The sequence below is a fragment of the Festucalex cinctus genome, chromosome 10 (genome assembly GCF_051991245.1).
Source record: "Festucalex cinctus isolate MCC-2025b chromosome 10, RoL_Fcin_1.0, whole genome shotgun sequence".
NCBI classification, from domain to species: Eukaryota; Metazoa; Chordata; class Actinopteri; order Syngnathiformes; family Syngnathidae; genus Festucalex; species Festucalex cinctus.
In genome coordinates, this window is record NC_135420.1 from 10,698,536 (window position 1) to 10,723,471 (window position 24,936).

The 24,936-nt window shown below is 39.4% G+C and overlaps 1 protein-coding gene across 1 annotated transcript in view; it reads right to left on the reverse strand.

Moving 5' to 3' along the window:
• Positions 1 to 24,936, reverse strand: part of adamts10 (ADAM metallopeptidase with thrombospondin type 1 motif, 10) — a 52,284-nt gene that overhangs the window by 3,663 nt on the left and 23,685 nt on the right. The window contains exons 8-24 of the mRNA XM_077535017.1: positions 23,637 to 23,782; positions 20,394 to 20,437; positions 20,117 to 20,222; positions 18,543 to 18,689; positions 18,152 to 18,293; positions 17,311 to 17,418; positions 17,082 to 17,227; positions 15,898 to 15,961; positions 15,716 to 15,818; positions 10,965 to 11,098; positions 7,375 to 7,498; positions 5,107 to 5,187; positions 4,155 to 4,318; positions 3,936 to 4,062; positions 2,398 to 2,527; positions 2,079 to 2,283; positions 568 to 744 (exon numbers count right to left, since the gene is read on the reverse strand). Of these exons, the coding sequence (XP_077391143.1) occupies positions 568 to 744; positions 2,079 to 2,283; positions 2,398 to 2,527; positions 3,936 to 4,062; positions 4,155 to 4,318; positions 5,107 to 5,187; positions 7,375 to 7,498; positions 10,965 to 11,098; positions 15,716 to 15,818; positions 15,898 to 15,961; positions 17,082 to 17,227; positions 17,311 to 17,418; positions 18,152 to 18,293; positions 18,543 to 18,689; positions 20,117 to 20,222; positions 20,394 to 20,437; positions 23,637 to 23,782 (2,148 nt within the window). The remainder of the gene's footprint in view (positions 1 to 567; positions 745 to 2,078; positions 2,284 to 2,397; positions 2,528 to 3,935; positions 4,063 to 4,154; positions 4,319 to 5,106; positions 5,188 to 7,374; positions 7,499 to 10,964; positions 11,099 to 15,715; positions 15,819 to 15,897; positions 15,962 to 17,081; positions 17,228 to 17,310; positions 17,419 to 18,151; positions 18,294 to 18,542; positions 18,690 to 20,116; positions 20,223 to 20,393; positions 20,438 to 23,636; positions 23,783 to 24,936) is intronic.

Here is a 24,936-nt window from a genome sequence, read left to right on the forward strand (position 1 = left end):
TGTGACTGATCTTTTTGGTGTGAGGATTTTAGTGTGAGTAGAGTTTCTTTTGGTATATGTATACATGAGTTTTATTGATTTTTTTTGTGACTGATGTTTTTTCTCAGAGGTTTTTGGTGGGTTTCAGAGGGTTTTTTGTGAGTGTGATTAAATGTTTTTGTCTATGTATGAAGTTTTTGGTGGTGTGAGATGTTTTGGTGAATGTGAGTGCTTTTTTGGGGGGCATGTGAGAAGTTTTTGGTGACAGACGTTTTTTACGTAAGTGTGACTGATCTTTTTGGTGTATGTGAGGATTTTAGTGTGAGTAAAGAGTTTCTTTTGGTATATGTAAGACATTTGGTGGCTGTGAGTTATTTTTTGGGCGTGACTATTTCTTTTGTGAATGTGAGCTGTTTTGGTGGGTGAGAGGTTTTTGGTTGACTGATTTTTGTAGTGTATATGAGAGTTTTTTTGCTGATTATGAGACTTTTTTTTGGTAAGTGTGACTGTTTTTTTTCTAGTGTATGTGAGAGGTTTTTAGTGTCTTTAAGATTGCTTGGCCTACACTGCAGGTGGTGACAGGCTTACCTCTCCCCAAGGGCCCACCACCCACTGCGGCGAAGGGCATCGCTTCAGGTTACAGCGCACTCTAGAGGTGGGTCTGCCATGCTTGGGGCACTTGGCGTCTGGCAGCGTGTCTCCACTCTCCCCGCTCTTGCACAAAACCACTCGGTGTCTGTAGCCAGGACCACAGCTGGGTGTACACTGCAGGCGGAGCACATGAGGATAAAGGGAGAGTGAAGAGGGAAAAAAAAAAAAAAAAGAGCTTGGGGTTCACTGCGGTCACAAGCAACACAAAAGCTTTGTCCACTCAAAAGAGGGCAGCAGCTGTACAAAAAAATACGGTCTAAAGCCCGCTCAGTTTCAGTAAATCAGCTGGATATAGTTATTTCTCTTGCGTGCGCCTTAGTTTTCTTGCAAAAGACGTCAGAGCAAAGCTACACCACGTCAAACGGCAGTTAAAAATTGTGCAACTATGAAGCTTTGTTTAATGATTGCAGTTGGTAGTCTGCTTTCCTGTCATGGTGTAGTTATAACGCAGGAGACGGAAACAAAGTGAATAAATGTAACAGACATTCTAAACAGTATACGAACAGAAAGCAAGCATCATTTGAGGGTACGTTTACACGGTGGTGAACACCAAAGAGCTAATAAGAGGCTAAACAAGTCCATTTGCAGATAAGAATGAAAGAAGGCAAACTCAGCCTTGTGTTATTGTGAGTTTGTTGATGCAAACGTAATAGAGTTACTCCATTAAAAAAAAAAAAAAAAAAAAAAAAAAAAAAAAACATGTTGCAAATTACTGTGATTGGCTGGCAACCAGTCCAGGGTGTCACCCGCCTACTGCCCAGAGCCAGCTGAGATAGGGGCCAGCACCCCCCCGCGACCCTTGTGAGGAATCAAGAAAATGGATGGATGGATGTTGCAAATTACTAAAACTTTGGGGCCTATTTACTAAAGGTTTGCGTCACCTTTGCACCGCGCTAACCGGCAAAAATGGAGCAATTAGATGGGGAAATCCGTCATTAAGTGCTCTGCCGAACAGATTGCGTCACGGTGCGCCGGTGTTATTTGCGCGCATGTAAAGGAGGTAATTTGCATACATTTGATGCAAAATATGCCCACCCCAATGCAAATGAGACTCATTGATAAGCAGCGTCTAATTCACTAACGCCAGCTCTAAACGCTTACTCTCGGTCCAACCTCGCTTTCTGATAATGTCATCTTTCTCGCAACTGTTACCATAACAACAATGTTCTTGGCGCAAATCCATTGCCATGTGTGGTAAATCAGGTGCAAATTTTCTCTAAACTGTCAGTTTTGTGGGCGTGTTTGCGCCGGTATATGATTAGAGCAATATCCTTAGTGAATAGGTGGGTAACTGGGCGCAGACTGCGGGTGCAGTTGTGGTGCAATATTTCGCGCTATTACCTGACGCAGCGCATTCTTAGTGAATATGCCCCTAAGATTTTATGAGTTGACTCAAACTCAGCAAAGTGGGGAATTTTCCAGTTCCAGGAGCAAATCCTTCTGCCTACCTCTGACCAGTTCAGGGCCATCCATTCAGGAGGGCAGCTGTGGTTGTTGCAGGGTTCAGTGAACGAGGGGCGAGAGCGGGGGCAGGCGGAATCATCCAGGACCTTCTCCTCCGACGCAGAGATCCTCCTTTTGCATAAAACCTGACGTGTCCTCAGTCCGCTGTTGCAGCTGTGACTGCACTCCGACCACACTCCTGTCCACCAGCTAGCCGAGACAACAACGCTTATTTAAATCCACACTGTGCTGACACAACCGTACAATACAGCATGTGTAACATTTTTTTTTTTTTTTTTTTTTTTTAAAAGCCCCAACACTCACGTTGGGGAACATGGCTCAGTATTGCAGATTCTTCGCCTCTCTTTGGGTTTGTGCTTCTTTTCACAGAAGTGGTTGTAAACAACGGCGTGATCCGATAGCTTCCGACACACCACCTGCTGGATTTGCTCACCTAAAGGCAGAGGCAACACAAATTTGTAGAAACATTCAGCATGAGTATGTATGCAGTTTGAAATGCCACTTTCACAATAGCAGGAAGGTGTGATTTATTTTCCACCTCATATTATTAAATTAGTTTATAGGGCTGAGCGCCCTCTTGTCCTCAAAGACAAGGATACAAGTTTCCCTGCGTTCTTTTGGAAATTATTATGTGTACATTGTTTTCCTTCTGTTGTTTTTCCCACAACCGATGTGTTCCTGCCAAATAATTCTAGCTACAACATCAACAATAGCTATACAAAAGCATTCCCCCCCCCACTGGTAAATCCCATTTGGTGTCCCACAAGGGTCACTTCTTGGACTTATGTTATTTAAATGTTACATAACAATAACGATAATTGTGCAATCTCAATAAATTAGACATCAACTAGACACATTTGTATAAAAGTTCATTTATTTCCCCATGCAATGCAGGAAATTGATTATTTTTATTTTTTTTTTTTTTTTTTTTTTTTTTAAATCGCTAGTGCCACATGTGGCCACAAAATGAAACTGCATGACTCCATTCACATACAGATGAAATTCAAACCTGAACCCAGTCTGAAAACTATTCCTCAGGGGCTTGCAGGACTACCCATTGTGAACAGTTCAGATTTGATAATTAGGATATGTTTGAGGCATAAATAGTCAAATAAAAATGGTAACGGAAAGATATTTTGGGGAAAATTGCTACATTGAGTAGCTTGAACTAATACTGTACAGTATATAGTATTATACAGATTCAATTCAAATATAGAAAAAAATACTTTACAGACGCCAATCTCTCCTATAAAAAAAATATACTTTACAGAGGCCAATCTCTCCTATCAAAAATAATTTTGATTGTTTTTCATGTAATATTCTAATTTATTTTCTTCTTTTCTTCATTTGACCATCTGCAGGATTTTAAACAAGGGCAAAAACATGCCTTGTGAAAATTAAACTGCACTAAAAAACTAGCCACCAGAGGGTGCTAAAACTGCACAAATGGAAATCGACCAGACTTTTTAACAGGTGCTGCTTTTAATATCGTGACATGACGACAATTATATATTGTGGCAGTTTTAATATCATGATATCACAATATTGCCGTTATTGTTACATCCCTACTTGTAAGGTAGAAAAAGCACCATGAAGTACCATTTACCAATATGCATGCTGATGACGTAATACTGCAATGTCCGCAAATGATGCACACTTTCAGAGGCCATTTGACTGCTTAATACTGGGTCTTCGAACATCAGTCAAGAACAATATTAAAACATAAATAATGAACTAAAGTGAATCAAAACAAAGATGCTTCATTAAGTGAATCATTTTCCAACAAGCATCTTTAGCCTTAAGCCTGTTAGATATCAGCTTGTTATTAGGTGTGTGTCTACCTCCAGCACAGAGAGCAGAGCAGTGTGACCAGGAGGTGTGGTACCAGGCAAAACCAATCAGTGGTTCCCGGTTGACAGGCGGATTAAAACGGTAGTGAATTCCAAGGTTCTCCTCCTGGACCATGACCTGCACACAGATTTAAAATAACATCCCCCTTTGTCATCTTATATGCATACAGTACGTCAAACAAATATCGAGTTAACAGATGTTCTTTTTACCATGACAACAAGGCTGATATTTGTTGGCCCCAGAGCCTCAAGTGTTTCTGGCCCGTCAGTGGGTCGCCTGTAGTGGAAAGTCGTTCCAGCAACATCAAACCTGTGTGGCGTGTCAGTGGCCAGTTTGCCATTGAGGAAGAATTGATCACTTTTACTCTTTAGCACTGCAACAGAGAAGCGAAGAAAATCTAATCATATATATCAGTCTCCAAATTTTTTCTATCAGGGACCCATACATTTTTTGTTGGGACCACTGCTGTACATGACAAAGCTATATAGACAAATATATGGAGGCACACCTCATGATTGATTAATTCATCAATCAATACTTGGCTAATACTTTATCAAAATACTCTATAAAAGTGTACCCTTTTCATTTTGCGTTAACAATTCTTGGATAGCCACTTTCTCTGCCATCATGACGTGTCCAAGTACACAAAGCAAGGTCAGAAACGACATACTTGGAGTTTGGTTACACAGAATCCTGACCCATCAAACACCTTTCGGATCAACTAGATTACTAGAATACACATCTTGTAGATTTTTGGGCCGGTATTAGCTAACCTTGCTCTCACAAGATGAATTTTCGCGGTATTTGTGAGTTGACGAACTCCGGAGAATACATCTTGTACCGCCCCCCAAATTTGTGCTCTCCCCCCCTATCCTATTGTACAGAATGTCCCGCCTTTTCCCGACGAAATTACTGTGGAGCGGTACCAGATGAATATGTAATATCCAATCTGGCTATTGCCAGGTTAGGGATTAGCTATTATAGATGCAAAGGAGAGACCAATTCCATTTTCTTTACACATTCGCTACCTGTGGGTGTCATGGCTAGTGTCCCAATACATTTGCCAAAATAGCACAAAGTAAATCCAGAGTTTACTTTAGAAAACGTGATTTTAAACTACTTGTAGCCCAATAACTTGTAAAAAGTACATAAGCATCTTACCAATGTTATTTAGAGAAATGTTGAGCTCTTGTATGTGGATGAAGACCGAACCTTTTGGGATTCGGATGACCTCTTCATAACCTGAGAGATAAACGCACAGGGAAATTTATAAATAAATCCAAACAATGGACCACAACACCTGCAAAACCAGTCAGCATTACTGTCTATAAATTGTGCTAACCACTGGTACGTCTTTGTCTGCCAAGAGACAGAGATCCAAATAGTCAAGCACCCACATGTGCTCACGCACATCCCGTCAAAGCTGGTAAAAACAAAAGCAAGGAGCGCTCACTGTTCTCTGAGCAACGGGAGATGTGACGCATGAGTAGTATTTAACTCTGTGGGATGCCGATGGACCGAGCAGAAGCTTCAGATTCCGACTACATTCCCGGGCAGCCGCCCTTTGGACACTAAATGCCAATAAACTGCCTCTTCGCTCGATTCCCTCAATCTGTTTTCCTGTCCCTTTCATTTTTACTGGCGTCACCTTCGCGTGTACGCTGCCAGCAAGCTGGCCACTGCAGCCTTGAAAATAACTTCAGCCTTACTTGAGGATGAAGGAATGAAAATGGAGGCATACAATAATTCCTTCCAGTGCTTCCACCACAAAAGTGAAGGAGAGGCTTGGCAGGAAATCTCTTTATGGAGATCTGAGAGGTGAGAAAGGCAAAGTTGTAAGTGTCTGGATGAAGGCGTGGAAGATTAGAAGGACATGGTCTGAGGGTTTTGGCTGACAGGCACAATGACAGCAGAAGTGGATGGAATCAGTTGGTCTATGTGGTGGACTTGGAGCGAAGAAGCTGTAAATCTTGAGCAACTCGCCACCGCCGAACACAGGCGTGGAATTGTTGGATGTAAAGAGACTTCTTACAAACAATATTTCAAGCCTTCTACAGTAAAACACTTCACTAAGATGGATGAATCTCTGGAGACATGCTATTATTTTTTTCTATTTTATAATAGTTTGGCTCATTCACAGTTGAAGCCATTGTTGTCTCACACACAGACCTGACTTAAGACTACAGTTTAGAGAAATCAAACTTGCTATTGACATGATTGGGGGATTTTACTGGTTATTAATGCTACAAATGTGACTGACAGATAAGTCAAATCTCCATGGATTGGCTTAATGTGATAGGTTTAATTGGTGGGAAGGAAGAAAAAAAAAAAGTCATGTGCACCGCAAAAACTGAAATTGTAAGTAAGACACAATTACTTAAATTTAACCTAAATTAGCTTATTTTGCTCGGACAAGTTATTTTTTCTTAAAAAAAATAATTGACAAGATCATGCTACTTATTTTAATATACATATTACTTAATGATCTTATTTGATAAAGCAGTTTTGACATTTAGTGATACTGTTAACAGACAGTTTTAAGTAATGTGAGGCTGAAAACAAACATTTTTTTACATTTTAAAATGACCTCATGAATTGAATTTTCCTATTTTAAGATTTTTCCTAATTAGTCAAATGAATAAGATAAATTGAAAATATACAAATATGAAAGCATTATAGCTCTTATAGCAGGCCTTTTTCTTGTAAAACCCATCAGCAGTTCAAGTACTGTTCGAGATTCAAGTTATATTTACTAAGCTCATTTTTCCTCCAGTATCACACTGCAAAAAATAAATAAATTAATTAATTAAAAAAAAAAGATTTTTAAGAAAGTAAAAACAATGCTCGTTTCTGGGGGTGGTTGGGGTGGGTGAATGAAAAATAATTAAAATAATTTTGAAAAAAAATGGCATTATAAAATGTAACTCATAAGTAAAAATCACCTAACTTTTTCTTAATAAGACATTACAGCTAATATTAAGAAAACAAAAAATACTCAGTCTCAAATAATGGCTTGCACAATGGTTTGTATGAAATGACTAACAGAAGGCAAGTTGTTTTTTTTTCTTATTTTAAGAGGATAACCAATTACGCAACTTCTTAAGTGAGAAATTTGGGAATAACATGCCAAGTAACGTTTGAACACAGCTGTTTTTGTTTTCAAGCACATTTCACATTATTGACACAGCCATACAAGTGGCTGCTGATTCAGAACTGCATTACTCGCAATTGCATATCATGAAAACACATCAGTGGAGTCCACACACGGTGTACCAAAAGTCTGCAAGGATGGATGATAATGACTGAAGTGATCCATTTGGATCTTGGATGTCCTTTAATGAACTTTTTTTCATTATTATCATTATTAAAGTTGTTTTCCCGTGTTTGTACATCTTCAACTATATGTGCTGTTTGTTGTAATTGTTTCACCTCCTTCAGACAGGGAGTCATTGAAGACTCCCTCCACGGATTCGCAGCTGCTGCCGTCACCCCCGCAGACCCGACAGCGGTCCTCACGAACTTCTGAGCTGAGAATGCGATCGCAGCCGACGTGCTGCGAGAAGAGACGAGAGAATGAGCCGTGGGGTCACTCGAGGTCACGGGTGAGGGGGCGCAGTCGGTGAGCGGAGAGGTGTCAGGGACCAGACCGAGGGATTACCTCTAATGTCTTCCAGACCTTTTTCCACAACACAAAGAGCTCAGATGACACATCCAGATGTGTTTTCTGATCCTAGGCATACATTATGCTAAAGTCAAGGGTGTCGATACCAATATTCTTCATGATGACCGAAACAGGTGGTCTTCCTCAAACTCCTCGATAGTAACAACTGCTCTTTTCATTATTAGTCCAAGTGACATTTGCTTATCATTAATTTCGATTGATTAGACTATGGTTTAACACCAGATCCAGAATTAAAGACTGCATTATCCCTTAGTTACAAAGAGTGTGTGTTATCAAGTGGCTTAACAATGATGGAAGTGAATACGCAAACTTTCACAGTAGGTCGCAACTGGCAAACATGCAGACACTGCTTGCCAAGACATTACATAATTGTCATTTTACCATTTAATGTAATTGAATTTGGGTTTTGCTAATGCGGTGTATACATTTCAAACATCTGGAAGATCCATAAAAGTCCTACAAAATGATTGCTCAGGTGACCTTGCCATGCTAGAGTCTGGGATAGTGGATATGTGCTCTCTGCAGTGTTCTCATTATCATTATAAAGGCACAATTGTTGACTTAACTAATAAATATTTTGTTACATTATATTTTGTTAAAATTCATTCCCATATTTTAAAGTGTCTTGATTTATTCCGTACAGTGTATTTTACACTGAATGAAGTCAGCAACAAATCAGCTTCATGTCTTTTTCAGTTGGGTCTGGAAAGGACATGCCTTTTGTCTGTAACGGCATGTTGTGTTTAACTGGACCATCTGTTCCTGGGTTATTTTCCCTCCCTACACCCGCCCCTTCTTCTATTTCTGCCTTGTCAGACTCCAACTTTGGAACTACAGTCAGCATGTCATTACAAAAGAGACAAATATTCCTCTGTGTTGTCCCGAGAAAACCCATGTGCGTTAACACAAGACAAAAAAAAAAAAAAAACGTGAGCGAAACCTCTTTCTCGTCTCATAAAGGGCAGAATGATGGTGTGCTACAGGAGGGAAAAGAGAGAACAAAAGAGGTGTAGAATAGGAGAAAGAAGGCGATAATAGGAATGGAAGTGAATGAAAAGCCAGCATGCAGAGTGGACTGACTCACAGCTGAACTGCAAGGTCACAGAGTACAGGGGAAAACAGAGGAGAGGGGAGGGAGGAGGTTGGAGAGAACAAGAAGGATGCACATAAACAAAATCCTCTTGTTGGGTGAGTGCAGGGACTGCAGTCTTCCTTATGCCTGGCACACACATAAGGATTTTTCAAAACTTCAAAATGTTTTTCATCTTTGTCAGACCCCACACATAAAGATAAAAAAAATAAAAAATAAATCAGCCATTTAACAGTTTTGGTCGTATTGTGCAGTTTCCTACTTGACATGTGGTATTTACTATAATTATGATACCACATGAAGGCAGCATGTGTCCTTGTATAACGCACTGGAAAACTGCCCACCACTTCACTCAATCATAGAAGGGTAACAGTCAAAAACTGTTCTTGATCTATACACCAGTCGAATGTACACCACTGGACAGTTTGAGTTGACATCAACTTACATAAGCAATAGCATTAATTCTGTAAATTTTACTCTAAACAGAGTCTATTTGGTCCCACTCAAAACAGAGTAAAATTCACACTGGGAAGAGAGTTTAAAAAACAAGTCACTCAAGGGTTGAGGAACAAACACACAACTTCTAATTGGGAGATAGCCAATCTACTACCTGAGCCATGCAGGTCCTGTGTGTGAGTACATTGCTCGTCAGCTGGAATCTTCTTTTTTTAAATTTTTTATAAACTAGTAACATTTAGTTAAAAATTTCTACTTGCAAAATGTACTTAGAATTTCTGAGTGAAAAAACTTTAAAGGGATACTTGACTCATTGAGACATTTTCAGCAGTAAAAAGTTAATATTTTGTCTATAATTAATGTGGTAACTTCATTATTTTTCATGTACAATTAATACCTTTTAAAAAGTAATGTTTCTACTTGCTGTCGACTGATGATGACACATGTGCTGAGGAAGTAGGTAATGACCAATCATGACTTAGTTTGCTAACCAACCCCAGAAAACAGGTGAGCCATGATTGGTCGTTACCTACTTCCTCTGAACAGGTGATGTCATCATCAGTCAACAGCAAGAGGAAAAAACTATTTTTAATTTATTAATTGTACATGAAAAATAATGAAGTTATCAAATTAATTCTGGACAAAATCTGAACTTTTCACTACTGAAAATTGTTCAATGACTCAAGTATCCCTTTAATAGTTTTTTTTCTTCATGGGATAAGCAAATTGTCTTGTACACACTAAAAATGTACTTTGAGTAAAATTTACTCTGAATATTTCACTGTCTTCCAAGTTAAATTTGAGTGGACCAAAAAGACTCTGGTTAGAATAACATTTACTCTACAGAATTTACTGTGTAAATTGGATGGGATGTAGCAATACTCAAACGTTATGATGCAATATCAAGATACGAACGTTACGGTACTGTAAGTATCACATTATTATGGGTAGGTAGGCGATACATGTATACAAAAAAAAAAAGCACATACAATGTGTTGTTTTTTTTGTTTTTGTTTTTAAATAAAAGCTCAATACTATTTTTTTTGTACAGTACATAGCAGTGACAAAGAAATAGGCTTGGCCAGTCATTTTATTTTAAATGTCTCATATATGCATTGCTGATTAGCTGAGGTCATAATGATCCATTTAGTTAATATAGTATAGGTAACATTAACCTCAATGCACCTAGACGATCTACACTCACTAATTAATAACACTTAATATTAAAGCACTTACTTGCTAATGCACAAATTGTGATCGGGTCAATTTGTGGAGAAACTCAAATGTGTTCTGTTCCCCTTCATCTGTCCATTAGCGTGGATCTTAAATGTAGGTGGCCAAAACATGCCTAATTAAAACTGAACTGCACTAATAAAGTAACCACCAGAGGGTGCTGGACCTGCACAAATGGAAATCAACCTGGGCTTTTACACATATGTGCAGTTTTCATATCGTGAATAATTAATATTGCCCTTTTGGTCATTAATGGTCATTTATAAAACCAAGCACAGTGCAATCAACATCAATATATAAAACTCGTCAGACTATTAGTCTGGTGTCAGTTCAATAAACACTAGCTAAATATTTTGCTTTCACTTGATTATTAATGGACCCATAAATAGGTCAATAATAAAGGAAACTTTAGTTTCCCGCCAAGGTTATATTTTTAAATGGAGCAGCTGTTGATTCCGATCATCAGCTGTGGCAGCCTTCCAAAGTGCAAAGACTTCAAATACGTCCATCGCAGTCTGCTCACATTTAATAGCTGTCGATCTTACAAATGTCGCTCACCTTACACTCGCCGTTTACACATACATCCAGAGAGTCGTCTCTGCATGGTGTGCCGTCCACCACCGCTGGCGCACGCTCGGTGTAGAAGTTGTATCCCTCTGCCAGGCAGTTCAGAGAGCATGTTTTCACCCCACCTACACACACAACATCGACTTTTAAGTACTTGGGAAAGCTGATTCATTCAACACTGTCTACGAGACACAGCAATGCAATGAGCCAATTCATCTGTTCAAAACCTTGATTCATTGTAAAGCCAATATGGAAGTAAGTGCTATAATCTAGCACAGTACCGGTGGACACATGCCCCCCAGAGTTTCTGAGGTTCTGATTTCGAATAGCCTGTTGCCATTTTAGCGCTGTGCTTGTGTGGATATTCTCTGGGTACTTCAGCTTCCTCCCAATGTTCATATGTTCTATTTGTTGTATCCTAGTCGTTATTGTGTTGCTATGTGGAGCACCCCCGATTCCTCCTGTCTCTTTTTTACATCTAAGGAACTTGGGGCGCTAACTAGCAAACCGTCAGGTTTCCCATTCTGTCTCCATTGTTATTTTTCATGTTTCTCGGACGGCTTGTGAGGGCTAAGAGGTGAAACAAAAACCCCTTGAACCGGCAAATCCATCCATCCATTTTCCAAACCGCTTATCCTCATTTTTCGATTTAAAAGATGTAATGTGAGTGCCTTTCTTGTTCTATGGCCAAAGTCACACAGGATTTCCATGTGTGACCTTGCAGGATATTCTGACGACTTGCATAAGGTCATGCCTGATCAAGTTGAACTTTGGGATATTTATGTCGAAAGTTGGGCGGCACGGTGGGGGACTGGTTAGCACGTCTGCCTCCCAATTCTGAGGACTCTGGTTCGAGTCCAGTCTCCGGCCTTCCTGGGTAGAGTTTGCATGTTCTCCCTGTGCCTGTTTGGGTCTTCTCCGGGTACTCCGGTCTCCTCCCACATTCCAAAGACATGCATGGCAGGTTAATTGGGCGCTCTGAATTGTCCCTAAGTGTGCTTGTGAGTGTGGTTGGTTGTTCGTGTCTGTGTGCCCTGCGATTGGCTGGCAACCAGTCCATGGTGTAGCCCGCCTACTGCCCAGACACATCTGAGATAGGCTCCAGCACCCCCCGTGACCCTTGTGAGGAATAAGCGGTCAAGAAAATGGATGGATGGATGGAAGTTGAAAGTTTGATTGCACCTACGAATTGAATAACTTGAGAGCCATTTGACTTTGGATGTCTGACTCTGTTGTCCCCAAATCCCAGCGACACATAATTACAATTAGCTGACGTTATGTGAATAAAACCCCTTTTGTGTTCAGTATTTGCACAAGTGACAACAGACGGTGGACAATAATCTATATAAATTAAATTCATGCTAGTAACCTCACTCTTCACCCTCTGAATTTATTTATACAGTATTTTCCTGCAATGACTCACACAATTTTGCACACACCATTTAAAAAGCACTTTCCAGTCGAATGGTGTCGTATATTTTTTCATTGATGCTGCTCAGCAGCAGTTTCTCTGAGTGGCCCTTGACATCCGTCTATGCTGGGTTTGTTTGTGTTGGCAGTGTTGAAGGAGGTACAGTATGTACTGGCGGGTTTCAAAAATGATAAAGTGGTCAGACCGTGGAAAACTGCAATTCCCAGAGTGCCTAGCTTTGGCAGGGCAATCACCGCTCGCAGCTGTGCGTGCATTACAACTTGCAGGCCGTCCCGTGGTGTATGGGGGTTAAAAGTGAAGGATAATTGTTCTATAATAGAGCTTTCTCTGCGACGGCCTTATTCAATGAGCTGTCCTTGGCTGTCTGGGCTGAGAGGTGACGGCTGTTTCTGCGCTGAGAGCGAGTGATTGCATAATCGTGAACGACACCAAGAGAGAGGTTCAGGAAGAGGAGCAAGGAAAGAAAATGAGTGAGAGAAATGTGATCCCGAGGAGCGAGCCAGGCCTGACAATGACAGTGCAGTGCGATCTGACCTGAACACGCTGGGCCTATTTGAACAGCTGCAACAGATTTACATTGCAGGATCAGCTGTCTGAAGTTGCAATTGGCTTGCCACTTATCTCCGTGAGTCATTACGCTAGTGGAGGCCAAGATTAAAGGCAGTTTTGTAGTCAAAACGATTTAACTGTCACATTGAGTGCAAGAGAGCAAGGCATTGTGGGTTATAGGGGTCTTTGTATATGCTGCAGCATCTGCAGGTACTCTCTTATTTGTCTTTCAAAGGCAGGCGTGCATGCACGGTCCTCCGTCAGAAATCAACACTTATGCTGCATATTTATCCTTGAAGGGATGTTTTTATACAAAATGAAGATGAAAGAGACATTTAAAAAAAAATGTGCCAAAGAAAGTATAAAGTATAGACATATTTGTATGTAAATTTGATTTCGTAGGCAGATTTAGATGACTTGACTTGACTCTATGAGTGAAAACTTCATGGATACATGAGTGAAGCAAAAGTGGTAAAGGTTTTGAGCTTTAATATGAAAAAGTAGGAATGTCGAATACCGATACCAGGCATCAGTACTGAGGCCGATACAGGCATTATCAAGGTATCGGCGACCAAAATCAGCATCAGGAACTAGAAAATAGAAGGATAGAAAATTGTCATAAAATTCATGTAATTTTAAGGACAAATGTAACATTAAGATATTCAGTCTAGGTCTTCTTTAAAATCTTCTGTAATTGTTTTTTGGAGGGGAAATTTGATGTATCAAAAATACTAGTGGTATCAGTACTTGGTATCGCTATCAGTGACTACTCAAAAAGTGAATACTTGTACTGGTATTTGTTAGGGATGTAACGGTATCCAAACGTCGCGATACGATATCACGATATGAAGGTCACGATACGATAATTATCACGATATTGTGGGGGCGTTTGCGATATTTAAAAAAGATCACAATATTGTAAAAAAGAGAGCTCATACTAAAATAAAAATAAAAAAAGAACAATGTTGTGCTTTTGTACATAACAGCAATGCATATAAACTACCTACAATCTCTAATGACAATATTGAGGCACTTACTTGCTAATACAAGCACACATTGATCGCTTCACAGCAAATTAGGTTCTCTTACATCTGACAATTAGCATAGATTTTAAACATAAAAGGTCCAAACATCCCTAATGAAAATTAAATTGCATTAATAAACTAGCCACTAGAGGGTGCTAGAACTGCCCAAATGGAAATCAACCTGACTTTTTTTTTTTTTTTTAACAGATGTGCAGCGCATTGCTTGTTGGCTCAAAACCAATAAAAAAAAAACAGTAAAATAGTTAAACACTGTAATCACGGTTTGTGTAAGAGTGGTAGCCGTTATTCTGATCGACTAACGGGCATCCTACGGACGGTAGGATGTAGTCAGGCCTTGTGTAAGGGAGACACAAGAGAGACACGAGAGAGACACTGTCCGGATTATTGCCTTCCATAAACCCTCAAACAACTACAAAAAATGTCGGCGCTGGATCTATCTTTGTCGAGGCCCACACACATGACCAGTCGATTCCCTCCAAAATGACCAGAAACTACTACGTCTGCAGCTGCACGAAGGTATTGTTCCCCCTTGTTTTTGATAGCTCCGGGTAACTAACCGTCCACACGTTTGTTGACTATTTACAATAAACGTTAACAAAACATTGAAACTATGAGGTCATATCAATTCATTCTTACATTGCTTGACGGGAATAATGTCCAAAAACTTCGGTTTTGCCGACAATCGGTCGAAGTGAGTGAGGCGAGTCGGACTTTTCCTAACATCTGCAGCAACAAATAACGATGCGTATTTCCTTTTGTTTTTGGGAAAAATTGCATTGGTGAGGGGAGTGAAGATACCCTTCACTAAAAAATTTAAAGCCCCCTTTGCTTGCTTCGAAGAGAAATATCGGCGCCTGGCCAAGAAATCACAAGGAAGATCTGACAACTTTTGTATTAGAGCGCCGTTCAGTTTCGCTAATCTTGCCTGAACAATGTCGTAGTTACGTACTTGGTGCACAATGTGGGCGGGGAGGGGCATGCCACGGGAAGGTCAATTAACTTGTTTTCTACTTCTACAGTGTACGTGCAAGGAGGAGGGTGGGCAGAGGAACGAGACACAGTGTACGAGTCACTGGGGTGTGTTCTAAAAATAGTTCACCAGTGATGGGACACTGACTTGCTAAAAAGAATTAAAAGACGAAAAACATCAACTTTTTTTTTTTTTAAACTTATCGTGGTGCACGTTTGACCAAACATTCTACATTTTGTTTGAAAATGTATTAGATTGTGTTGAATGACAGAAAGAGCTGTTTTTATTTACGTAAATATTACAAAAAAGGACAAAAATAGCAGCACAAATGGATGCAAATAAAAATCTGCGACAAAGTGAATCCACAATAAGTGAACCGCAAAGTAGTGATGGACCACTGTAGAGGAAACCGCAGTATGGGAGTCACACCTGTCATGTGGAATGCTCTACGCTTTTTTTTTTCAATTCCATTTTTGATACCATTTATGCTGTGTTTGGCTGGCATCCAGTTCAGGCTGTACCCCGCCTACTGCCCGAAACCAGCTGGGATAGGCTCCAGCACCCCCGCGACCCTTGTGAGGAGCAAGCGGTTAAGAAAATGGATGGATGGATACCATTTATGGTCACTAGGGTCACACAATTCGTAGAAGTAGAATAGATGGAAACACTTCACGTACTTAGCTTTATAACTAATATGACTAAATGTATGATTCACTATTTTGACTAATAAAACACACTCACTCACCTCCTCTGTACGGCTTCCACATGTAGAATTTCCCTCGAAAAGGAACACTATCAAAGTTAGAACACTGCATCTCCCGAAAGTCCCGCGAGCCAACAGGGCAGTCCTGTTCGACACACAAACAAAGTTCATGTTCTGAATCCTTCAATGTTGACCAAATTAGTGATGATGACAACGGGACTCACGTCAATATTACAGGACCTGTAGCGCTTTCTCTCCCCCAAACAGTACTTTCCACCAATGGTTGGCCTTCCAACAAGCACAGAGAGAAACATCTGAGTACAATTTAACACTTTACATGTCAACATCTTCTCATCTCTATGCTGCCTGTTTTCATGACATCATTTTTAATTTCCCAGTCATCAAAGACCATGAGGCCACAGATGCATTGTATGGCTGAATTACTTAATCATTCACTGCCAGCCATTTTAGAAAATTTAAAAATTTTCAATACCCATGTGATATTTCGTTCAATAATTATATATAAACCGAATCTCCCAAATGACAGAATAGACTCCCTACATTTTGTCCCGTCCCGTTCTTTTATAATTGACAGTAGAAAAATGTAGGTTTGCCAAAATACAGCCATTTCTCCCATGGACTCTGAAACTGTGTTTATTTCGTATAAAATGGGGCAATGTTGTCATCTACCGGTGGTTGGGCATCAGTAAAGTTGTTTCCAAGTTTGACATTTACTGTGGAGCATCGTCAGATTAGCCCCCATTTATCCCCGCTCTAAAAAATACAATTGACAAGTATACTTGTCAAAGGCAGTGAATGAGTTAAAAATACGGGCAGCTGAATCTAGTCATCTTTATAAATTATACAGGTATATTATAGTTTAAGACTCAATTGCTAGTTAACTCTTTTGCTCCCAAAAACGTTCTATTTTACATACTGGCCTGGTCCCAAAAACATATGTTATACGTTTTTTGTTTTTTTTTAATGCTAAAGAATACAGAAGGCTTTGAAGCAGCCTCTGACCTGAAGAGGTTGCTCAAAGCAATGGTAGTTATTACAAGAAATGACCAGCAGGTGGCAGCAGATTACGAGATCAACCAGGGCCATGTTGCAACAAGCTCTTTTCCCCAGTGTTTTAAACAAGTTTGTGAATAATGATGAACTCAGCTATAGTCTAATGCTAATTGCTGCAAAACAAAAACAGATACAAATATATGTTTTTTTCCTGATGAAAGAAGAGACTCGAATCTTTCTTTTGGTAGGTTCCATGTTCTTATAGCAATAGAAGACAATATTCTGTGGGCCTTGCAAAATCTGTCAAAATCCAGTAAAACACCCAGGAGCGAAGGGGGTTGCTTCTGTGAAAATGGCTCGGAGTGAATGAGTTCATGACAAAGCTGACGTGTACCTCGGGCTGTCGCAATATCGCATAGAGGAGGAGACGCCACCTCCACAGGTCCTGCTGCACTCTTCCCACGGTGACCATAGGCCCCAACCTCCATCCACACCCTCTGGACGTGTCCCATATGCCACGCAGATCCTTTTGTAGCACCACTGTAAGACATAACATTGTCAAAAGGCTCAAATTCATAGGTGGAACTATAATCCTTTTATTGTTTATTATATATATTCTTTACTCCTTTCTCAATGGTGTTGGTCTGGCAGATGGTTCCCTCTGCAGCAGGAATGCTACTGGTGATGCATCGGTTGCTCTTGCTCATGCACCATAGCTCGCTGCAGACCTCCTGCAGCAAAAATCAAAGAGTTGTGAAGTTACTAAATAGAAACATGTCCAGTGTCACATATTCTTATTAAGTCTAATTGTATTAAATGTCATGACAAGGATCCAGGGTTATTATAGTTTTGGAATTTTTCATTTTAGTTAGTTTTTATTAGTTTTCAGGGTGGTTCTGTTAGTTAGTTAGTTTCAGTATTACTTTTAGTTTTTTTTATGTGTATTACTTGTGCACAATATTTAAAAAAACACCATGGGAGCGACGTCATCTGAAGGTGCTTTTCTATGGGCTGCTGCCAGATGGCGTCACTTCTGTGTGTCACTTTCAAAAGTCCTTATTCCAGTTAATATCAAAATAAAATCACATTTAAAATCATCCCCAAAGGCTCATGCATTAAATTAATTACCAAAGACTAAAACCAAGAACATTTTAGCAATAATTATAGTAAATACATAAAATTTTGTTTGTTTTCGTTTTTGTAAAAGCATTTTCATTTTTATTTTATTTCGTTAAAGAAATTGTTTTTTTGAATTGTAGTTTTTGTTTTTTCGTTAGTTTTAATGAACTAAAATAACCTTGCAAGGCTCATATATACTAATTGCAATCAAACTAAAATCCAACGCAGATTTTCTAGCTATGTGACATTTTGCATTAACCAGCATGAATCAGCCACTTATATAAGTGAAATACGTGTTTGGAACAGAAATAGAAAAAAAAAAAAAAATCTGCCTAGAATACTCACTGCATATTTACATTGTCGTGACCTGACTCCATACTGGAAGCGGCACTGTTCGTCTGCGTCGTACGCCTGACCCGGGGCTGTGGTGGGGTACACAAACTCCTGCTTTAGGGGCACGTTGTTCAGACAGGATCCCATACCTGAGCTGCAATACACCAAAAACACAAAAATATGAGTTTCTCAAACAGTAAAATGGAATATATCTTGCAAAAAAAAAAAAAGCCATACGAGCAAATAAGAACTGGATGTTTCATATGTCTGTAAGTGTACTGTAGTTACTATAGCAGTGCATACTGTAATGTGCATCGTTTTCTGACCATAAAATGTTTAATAGACATCTAGTGATTTGATCCACATATTTGTGGTGTTCTTGATATCTAAGAGGCTGACTCACTCCAGAAAGCTGGTGATGTAATCCCTGCTGCAGGCCGACCAGATGAACGGGTTCGTCTTCATGGTGATGTGGTCGGCCATCAGTTTGGCCGTCTCCTGGGTACGGGGCCCACACGCATTACCAATACCGTCATGGTTCATTCCAAACCTTAAGGTTTTTGAAAAAAGCAATGATAGATAATGATAGCTCCCTATTTTATATGTACAGTAGTGGCTTTTATAAATGATTGCTTTTGACATTTACATTTGAGGTTTGCAAAGTAACTGTTTGCAGATTCTGCTCCAAACCAAGCATACTGAATAAAGTGAGTGAGGAAGAGCTGCGGTTCAAAACGCAGCACAATATGTTTTGATTACTGTCCACTGCTGTAAGATGATCAGGGTGCTTCGTGCGTGCGTGCGTGTGTGTGTTAGGACATCATTATGTATGACTGCAGTGCACAACCTAACAAGTAGCGAAAGGGAAGTCAAGTAAAAGAAATTCTTGACAATAAGATGTTCGATATACCCCAACTGAAAATTACATCACAGTTGCTCACCTCAACCAATGACCAATCACGGCTCACCTATTTTCTGAGTTTGGTCATGTGACGTTTACAAGCTGAGTCATGATTGGTCGTTACCTGAGCCCTGGGCAACTGTAATATCATTTTCAGTCAGCGGCAAGTCTCAAAATTCACTGCAAAAAAATAAAAAATAAAATAAAAAATAAATATTTACTTGAAAAAGAAATTGTGTTTTTTCACTCAGAAATTCAAATACATTTTACAAGGTGAGTTTTGAGTACATTGTACCACTTTATTTAATAATAATAATAAAAAAAAAAAAAGTTACTCAAGCATTGAGGAACAAACTTGACATTCAGTTTGTGAGACAGCCATTCTACCACCTGAGTCATGCCACTCAGTATACTGCATTGCTGGTATGTCCAAAATGACCTAAAGTGTCTCTTGGAGGTACAAGGAACCTGCCTGACACCATCACTATACTAACACACAGCAGGAGCGGCATGGCTCAGGTGGTAGAGTGGCTGTCTCCCAACCTGAAGGTTGTGGGTTCATTCATCAACGCTTGAGTAGCGTTTTTTTGTTTTTGTTTTTTTAAATAAATTGGTCAAATGTACTCAAAACTCCTTCTAAAATTTACTTAGAATTTCTGAGTGAAAAAAAAAAACTTTACTAGTTTTTTTCAAGTAAATATTACTATTTATTTTTTTTAAGGCCACCCCCTGAGATGGATAAATAGGGGTGGATTTCGATACTGCTGCTTAATTCATGTTCCACAAATACAATAATAAACCGTGGGTGGCAGTTTATTTCGAAATAGCCTGGTCCGAACTATCAAAAAGCACGAGCAAATTTTTGACTTGAAAATATAATAATGCTCGGGTAACTGGAGTCTATCCCAGCTGACTTCAGGGAAGAGGCAGGGTCCACCCAGCACTCATAGCCAGTCAATCACAAACAGTTATAAATACATTATTAAATGACAACCTCTGCAAAAACTAGTAGTGTTTATATTTCAGTCCCATTTTCTGTCTTTGTTTTTCAGTATGCATGTGAGCGTTTTACTCACGTATGTCCAATTTCATGGGCAATTGTGAAAGCCGTTCCCAGGCCAATGTCCTCATTGATGCTGCAGCTCCTCTCCGGCTCACACATTCCTCCAACAGGAGCAAGACCTGCACAACAAAGACACACGTTCAATTACACACTCCTTGGAGAGTCGTCATAATACGTAACAAAACAGAAGATCAGTCCACCAACTGTCCAAGTTATGCAACTGAGAGCGTTGAGACGTGGAAACATGTTTCAATTACAACAGTCCACATTTTAAACCAGCTTGTTGTTACCTAAAGTTTCACAGGGCTTGTTTTTTTGGATACAGATGTCATACCTATGGACAGGAAAGACACAAACCAGGCTGTTAATTGCTGCATAATATACAGTGTATGAACAAAAGTACAAACTATATCACATTATTGACATAGTGAACGACGACTGTGAATGTTTTTAAAAGAACTATAGCAAAAATTCAACAACAGAGACATATGTAACGTTGAGCCTCAGTTTAATAAATAACACGCATTGCAGAAACCCAATTTGATTTCTAATATCCGGCAACATGAGATGTCGTGCATTCTATTCAATAGAATAGACAGATATTTGTGCCAGCAGTGGTTGTGTTGTTTTGTGCAGCACATTCCTCAGGCAGCAGCATCAGGTTTTTATCAGTTTAACATGCCATTGTCTACTCTCCAGCAGTAACATTTACTGAAAAAAACTGTGAAAGAAATAAACAAGAAATTCACATCAGAGCAACTCTGCTTTATTTGTATTTTTCCAAACTTTCCTTTCTTTCTGGTCTGTTTAAAAATATTATGTTTCTAAGTAAAACGTATCGCAAATATGTACCATAAAACTTGTATAAAGAGGGCCTTGCTGCAAAAAAATAAAAAAATAAAATAAAATAAATACCAACGACAAAACCTGAGCAACAGCTCTGGGTGGTTCCACACAATATTTAACAATTATTTAATCACATTAAAGCAATGTTTAAAATTTAAAGAGGACTATCAATTTTATTTCCATTGTTACATACATGTCAAAATGAGTCTAGAGTTTAAAGTTGACATCTATGCAGTTTATTTGCATAACTTTGAAAGGGAAAAGGTGCAGAAATGAGCAGATTTGAATTTGATGTAGAATCGCAACTCATTATTCAAGTATGCGGCCACGTCTCGGCTGCTACACGGCCAGTCAACTTAGCAAAAATGACTGACAGTGACAACGCACAGACTCGCACAGTGTGAGGGTGGAAGAGGAGGAGAAGGGAACGTCAGAGTAGTCATTGTGTCGCCACAAGGTCACGCGGTGTCACCAGGTACATGGATTTAACAACAACAAAAAACTGTGTGCGTGCGCGCATGTGTGTATTTATGTATGTATGTTTATATTAAGGATGAGGCTCTGCATGAATCTGTAGTAACTCAAACTCAGATGCAGCTGAATGGGGAATCAGAATTTCAAGATTCCAGTGAGCATGATGAACAACATATTGTCATGTTTATTAGTGTAGCAAGAATGTTAAAAATGGTAACGCATGTGGAGTAATGTGGGGTTTACATAGCATCATGCTTGCATGTGTATGGGAATGAGCACTAGATTATAATGCTGATGAGCACTATATTAAACCCCTAAGCAATCAGTCAATACAGTGTAAAGCCAATCTACACAACAATTCTTTTAGTGTTAAATTTCCAGTGTTCGATTAAATCTGGTGTGGGCCTTTGTAAGGAGGAAAAGTGCCATATAAATGAAGTACCTTTTACCAGAGTGAGGGTGTTAATGTAATTTTTAACACTAACACTAGTGTAGAGTACTTTCAACACTACTACGTGTTTACCAGTATAGATTTCTAACACTATACAGTGTTGGAGCAACACTGGTTAAGTGTAAAAAAGTAACACTTTGAAACTCATTGGTGTGGACACATATAAACACTTTTCTAGTGTTAGATTTAACACTTCTCAGTGTTAATCTAATACTGGTGATTTTGCTGTGTAGGATGTGTATCAACACATTTGTCTTGACTTTGCTGATGTCCTAGCATGAAGGGAGGTTTCAAATTTAGACGCTGGAGCGGAGAGATTAACCCTCTCAGGTTAGCTTAGTGCGAGCTATCTGACATAACACAACATAGATGGATTTAAAGCTTAAAAAAAAAAATACTGGGTTCTGCCATTGGCCAGTATACGGCGAGAGATACTTTAAATTCAATTATATTAACCTTACCGTAGGTTGACGCGGAAGCTTTAGCCGCAGACAGGTTGCACTCCGATATGTTTTCAAAAAAATGAATTTATGAGGCTTGGTATAGTGATTTGTAGGGATGTAACGATATACAAAAATCACGATACGATATTATCACGATATGAAGCTCATGATAGGATAATTATCACGATATTGTGGGGAGGTTGGCGATATATAAAAAAGGTCACAATATTGTAAAAAATTAGCTCATACAAAAACAAGAACAAAATATTATGCTTTTCTACATTACAACAATGCATATATCCATCCATTTTCTTAAACGCTGGCTCTCACAAGGGTCGCAGGGGGTGCTGGAGCCTATCCCAGCTGGCTTCGGGCAGTAGGCGGGGGACACCCTGAACTGGTTGCTAGCCAATCACAGGCAATGCTTATAAGCAACCTACAATGTCTAATAACACTTCATATTGAGGCTTACTTGCCAATGCATGCACACATTGAGTTCTTCCACATATTGACTCGTTTCACAAGTAGATTAAGTTCCCCTTCATCTGACCATTAGCGTGGATTTAAACATAGAAGGGCCAAAACATGCCTTGGGAAAATTGTACTGTATTTATAAGTGCATTATTCACCATTATGATCAAATTGCAGTTTTCATTTTTTGGACTATGAAATGATTTTCAGCAAAAGTACAATTAATAACCCATTCAAGTTGATTCATTCTGAGGAAACCCGTTTTCCATATCAAATTAAGATAAATAGGGAGCCAATCAAAGCAAAGTTTATTTACATTTGGAATGCTTTTTAAAATTAATAGAAAACCATTCAAAATAATATTTCGGACCAACAAATATACCCTGGAAAAGTACTGCCTGATTATTTCCGACACAAATTATCTTGAAAACCTGATAAAAGGACATCAAATATGATTTAAAAAAAATAATAATAATAATTATGGCATGGCACCGTTAATGTTTCTAGCGTGTAATGTTATACTTCTCCGAACATCTTTTAATAGCATTGATAATGATATTTCACTATGCCTGCCTATATTTCAGCAAATAAAAACTTTTTACAGGCCTAATAAATGAAAGGAATACATCTGTTTTTTATTCCTTCCATCATATAAGCTATTGCCAGATATGCTGAGGCAAGCAGAGCAGACCCAGCTGTTGTCACTCAAGAAAGGACAAGACAGAGCCCCGATTCTTCTCAAGTTCTTCTTTCAAAAAACACTTGTTTGGAAACACAAAATCATTTGCTTGAAGATCCAGAGCCATCCTCTTTCACGTCATGATATTTTAGAAGTTTTTATTCCTGACCTGGTGATGAGTACGGCGGTGTCATGGTGAGCGATGCCATTGTCAGGGATAGCGTTTCCGTAACTGCTCCGGTGCTGGATTGATTTCTGCCATTTGCAGAAGCTGTCTAAAGACTTGCCTGCATGGTGATTAATCTCTAATGTGGGCTGATAATGGGGACAGAGGGAAAAAAAAAAGAGAGGAAATAAGCACGAAGGGAAAAATCCAACATGAATTCAACTGCATTTTGAATTATACCGTACTTTATCATAGCTCACACAACCAGTTTCACAGACATCAGACTGAAAGAGATGCATGTCAACAGAAATTCATCATGAACGTTAGACTGAAACAATAACAGAAACCTGATTATATGTCTCCTTTTTTGCTGGTGACAGACTGAACACAGGCTTCAAACATTCATTTTAATGTATTCACCTTGCCCAGGCCTGCCTGGCACCCATTTCCACTTAAGCAGTACGGAACTAAACCTTATGGATCTGGCAGCTGCGTCAGCCTACATAATTAGTGGGACTGTGACACCATACCAGCAAAACACAGAATTCATTGGTGAGGAAAGCATGTTTACATAGTAAACAAATGACAACAATTGAGGACATCCAACATTTTGTGGTTTCTCTTTTTTTCTGGGAAGTACTTGGGAAAACGGTCTGAGGGTTGGGGAGTGTCGAAGAGAGGTGAAAAGGAGAGTTGTCATGGTTTGGGTTGATTTGGGACTTTTGTCATGGGTTTAATTTTACTTTAGTTTGATTTTGCCCTCATGTTTCTTTAAGTTCATTCATGATCCGGTTTTTTTTGTGTTGTCCTTGTGTGCCCCCCTAGTCTTGTCAAGTTTTGTCATGTCCATCAGTGTTTGCCTGCCCTTCCTCATGTGTCAACCAATCAGCATCCTCTGCCACTTGTGTCTTGCCCAGCTCTGTCTAATTGTCAATTAGTGTGTGCATATATTTAGTATCTTGTCTCCCCTCTGTCCGCGTCGATTCATTGTCGTTTTCTTCCCGTCATGCTGCCAGTTCTGTTCCAAGCCTTGTCTCGTTTTACCCTGTTGGACTTTGTTTTGGTTTCTTAGTTTGTAACTCCTTTTTGCCTCCTCGTTTTTGTTTATTAAACTTTTTTTTTTTTTTTCTTTTACTGCACCTCTGTCTTCACGCCCTGTTTCCCTGCACCTAGGTCCTCTACCCTCCACACCGTAACAAGAGTACTGGCAGGATGAAGCAGGTGGAGGAAAGTGTTTGTGGTCTGTGACAGAAGAGCACCAGAGGTGCGCGGCTTGATCCAAGTATCGATATTATCGATTCAA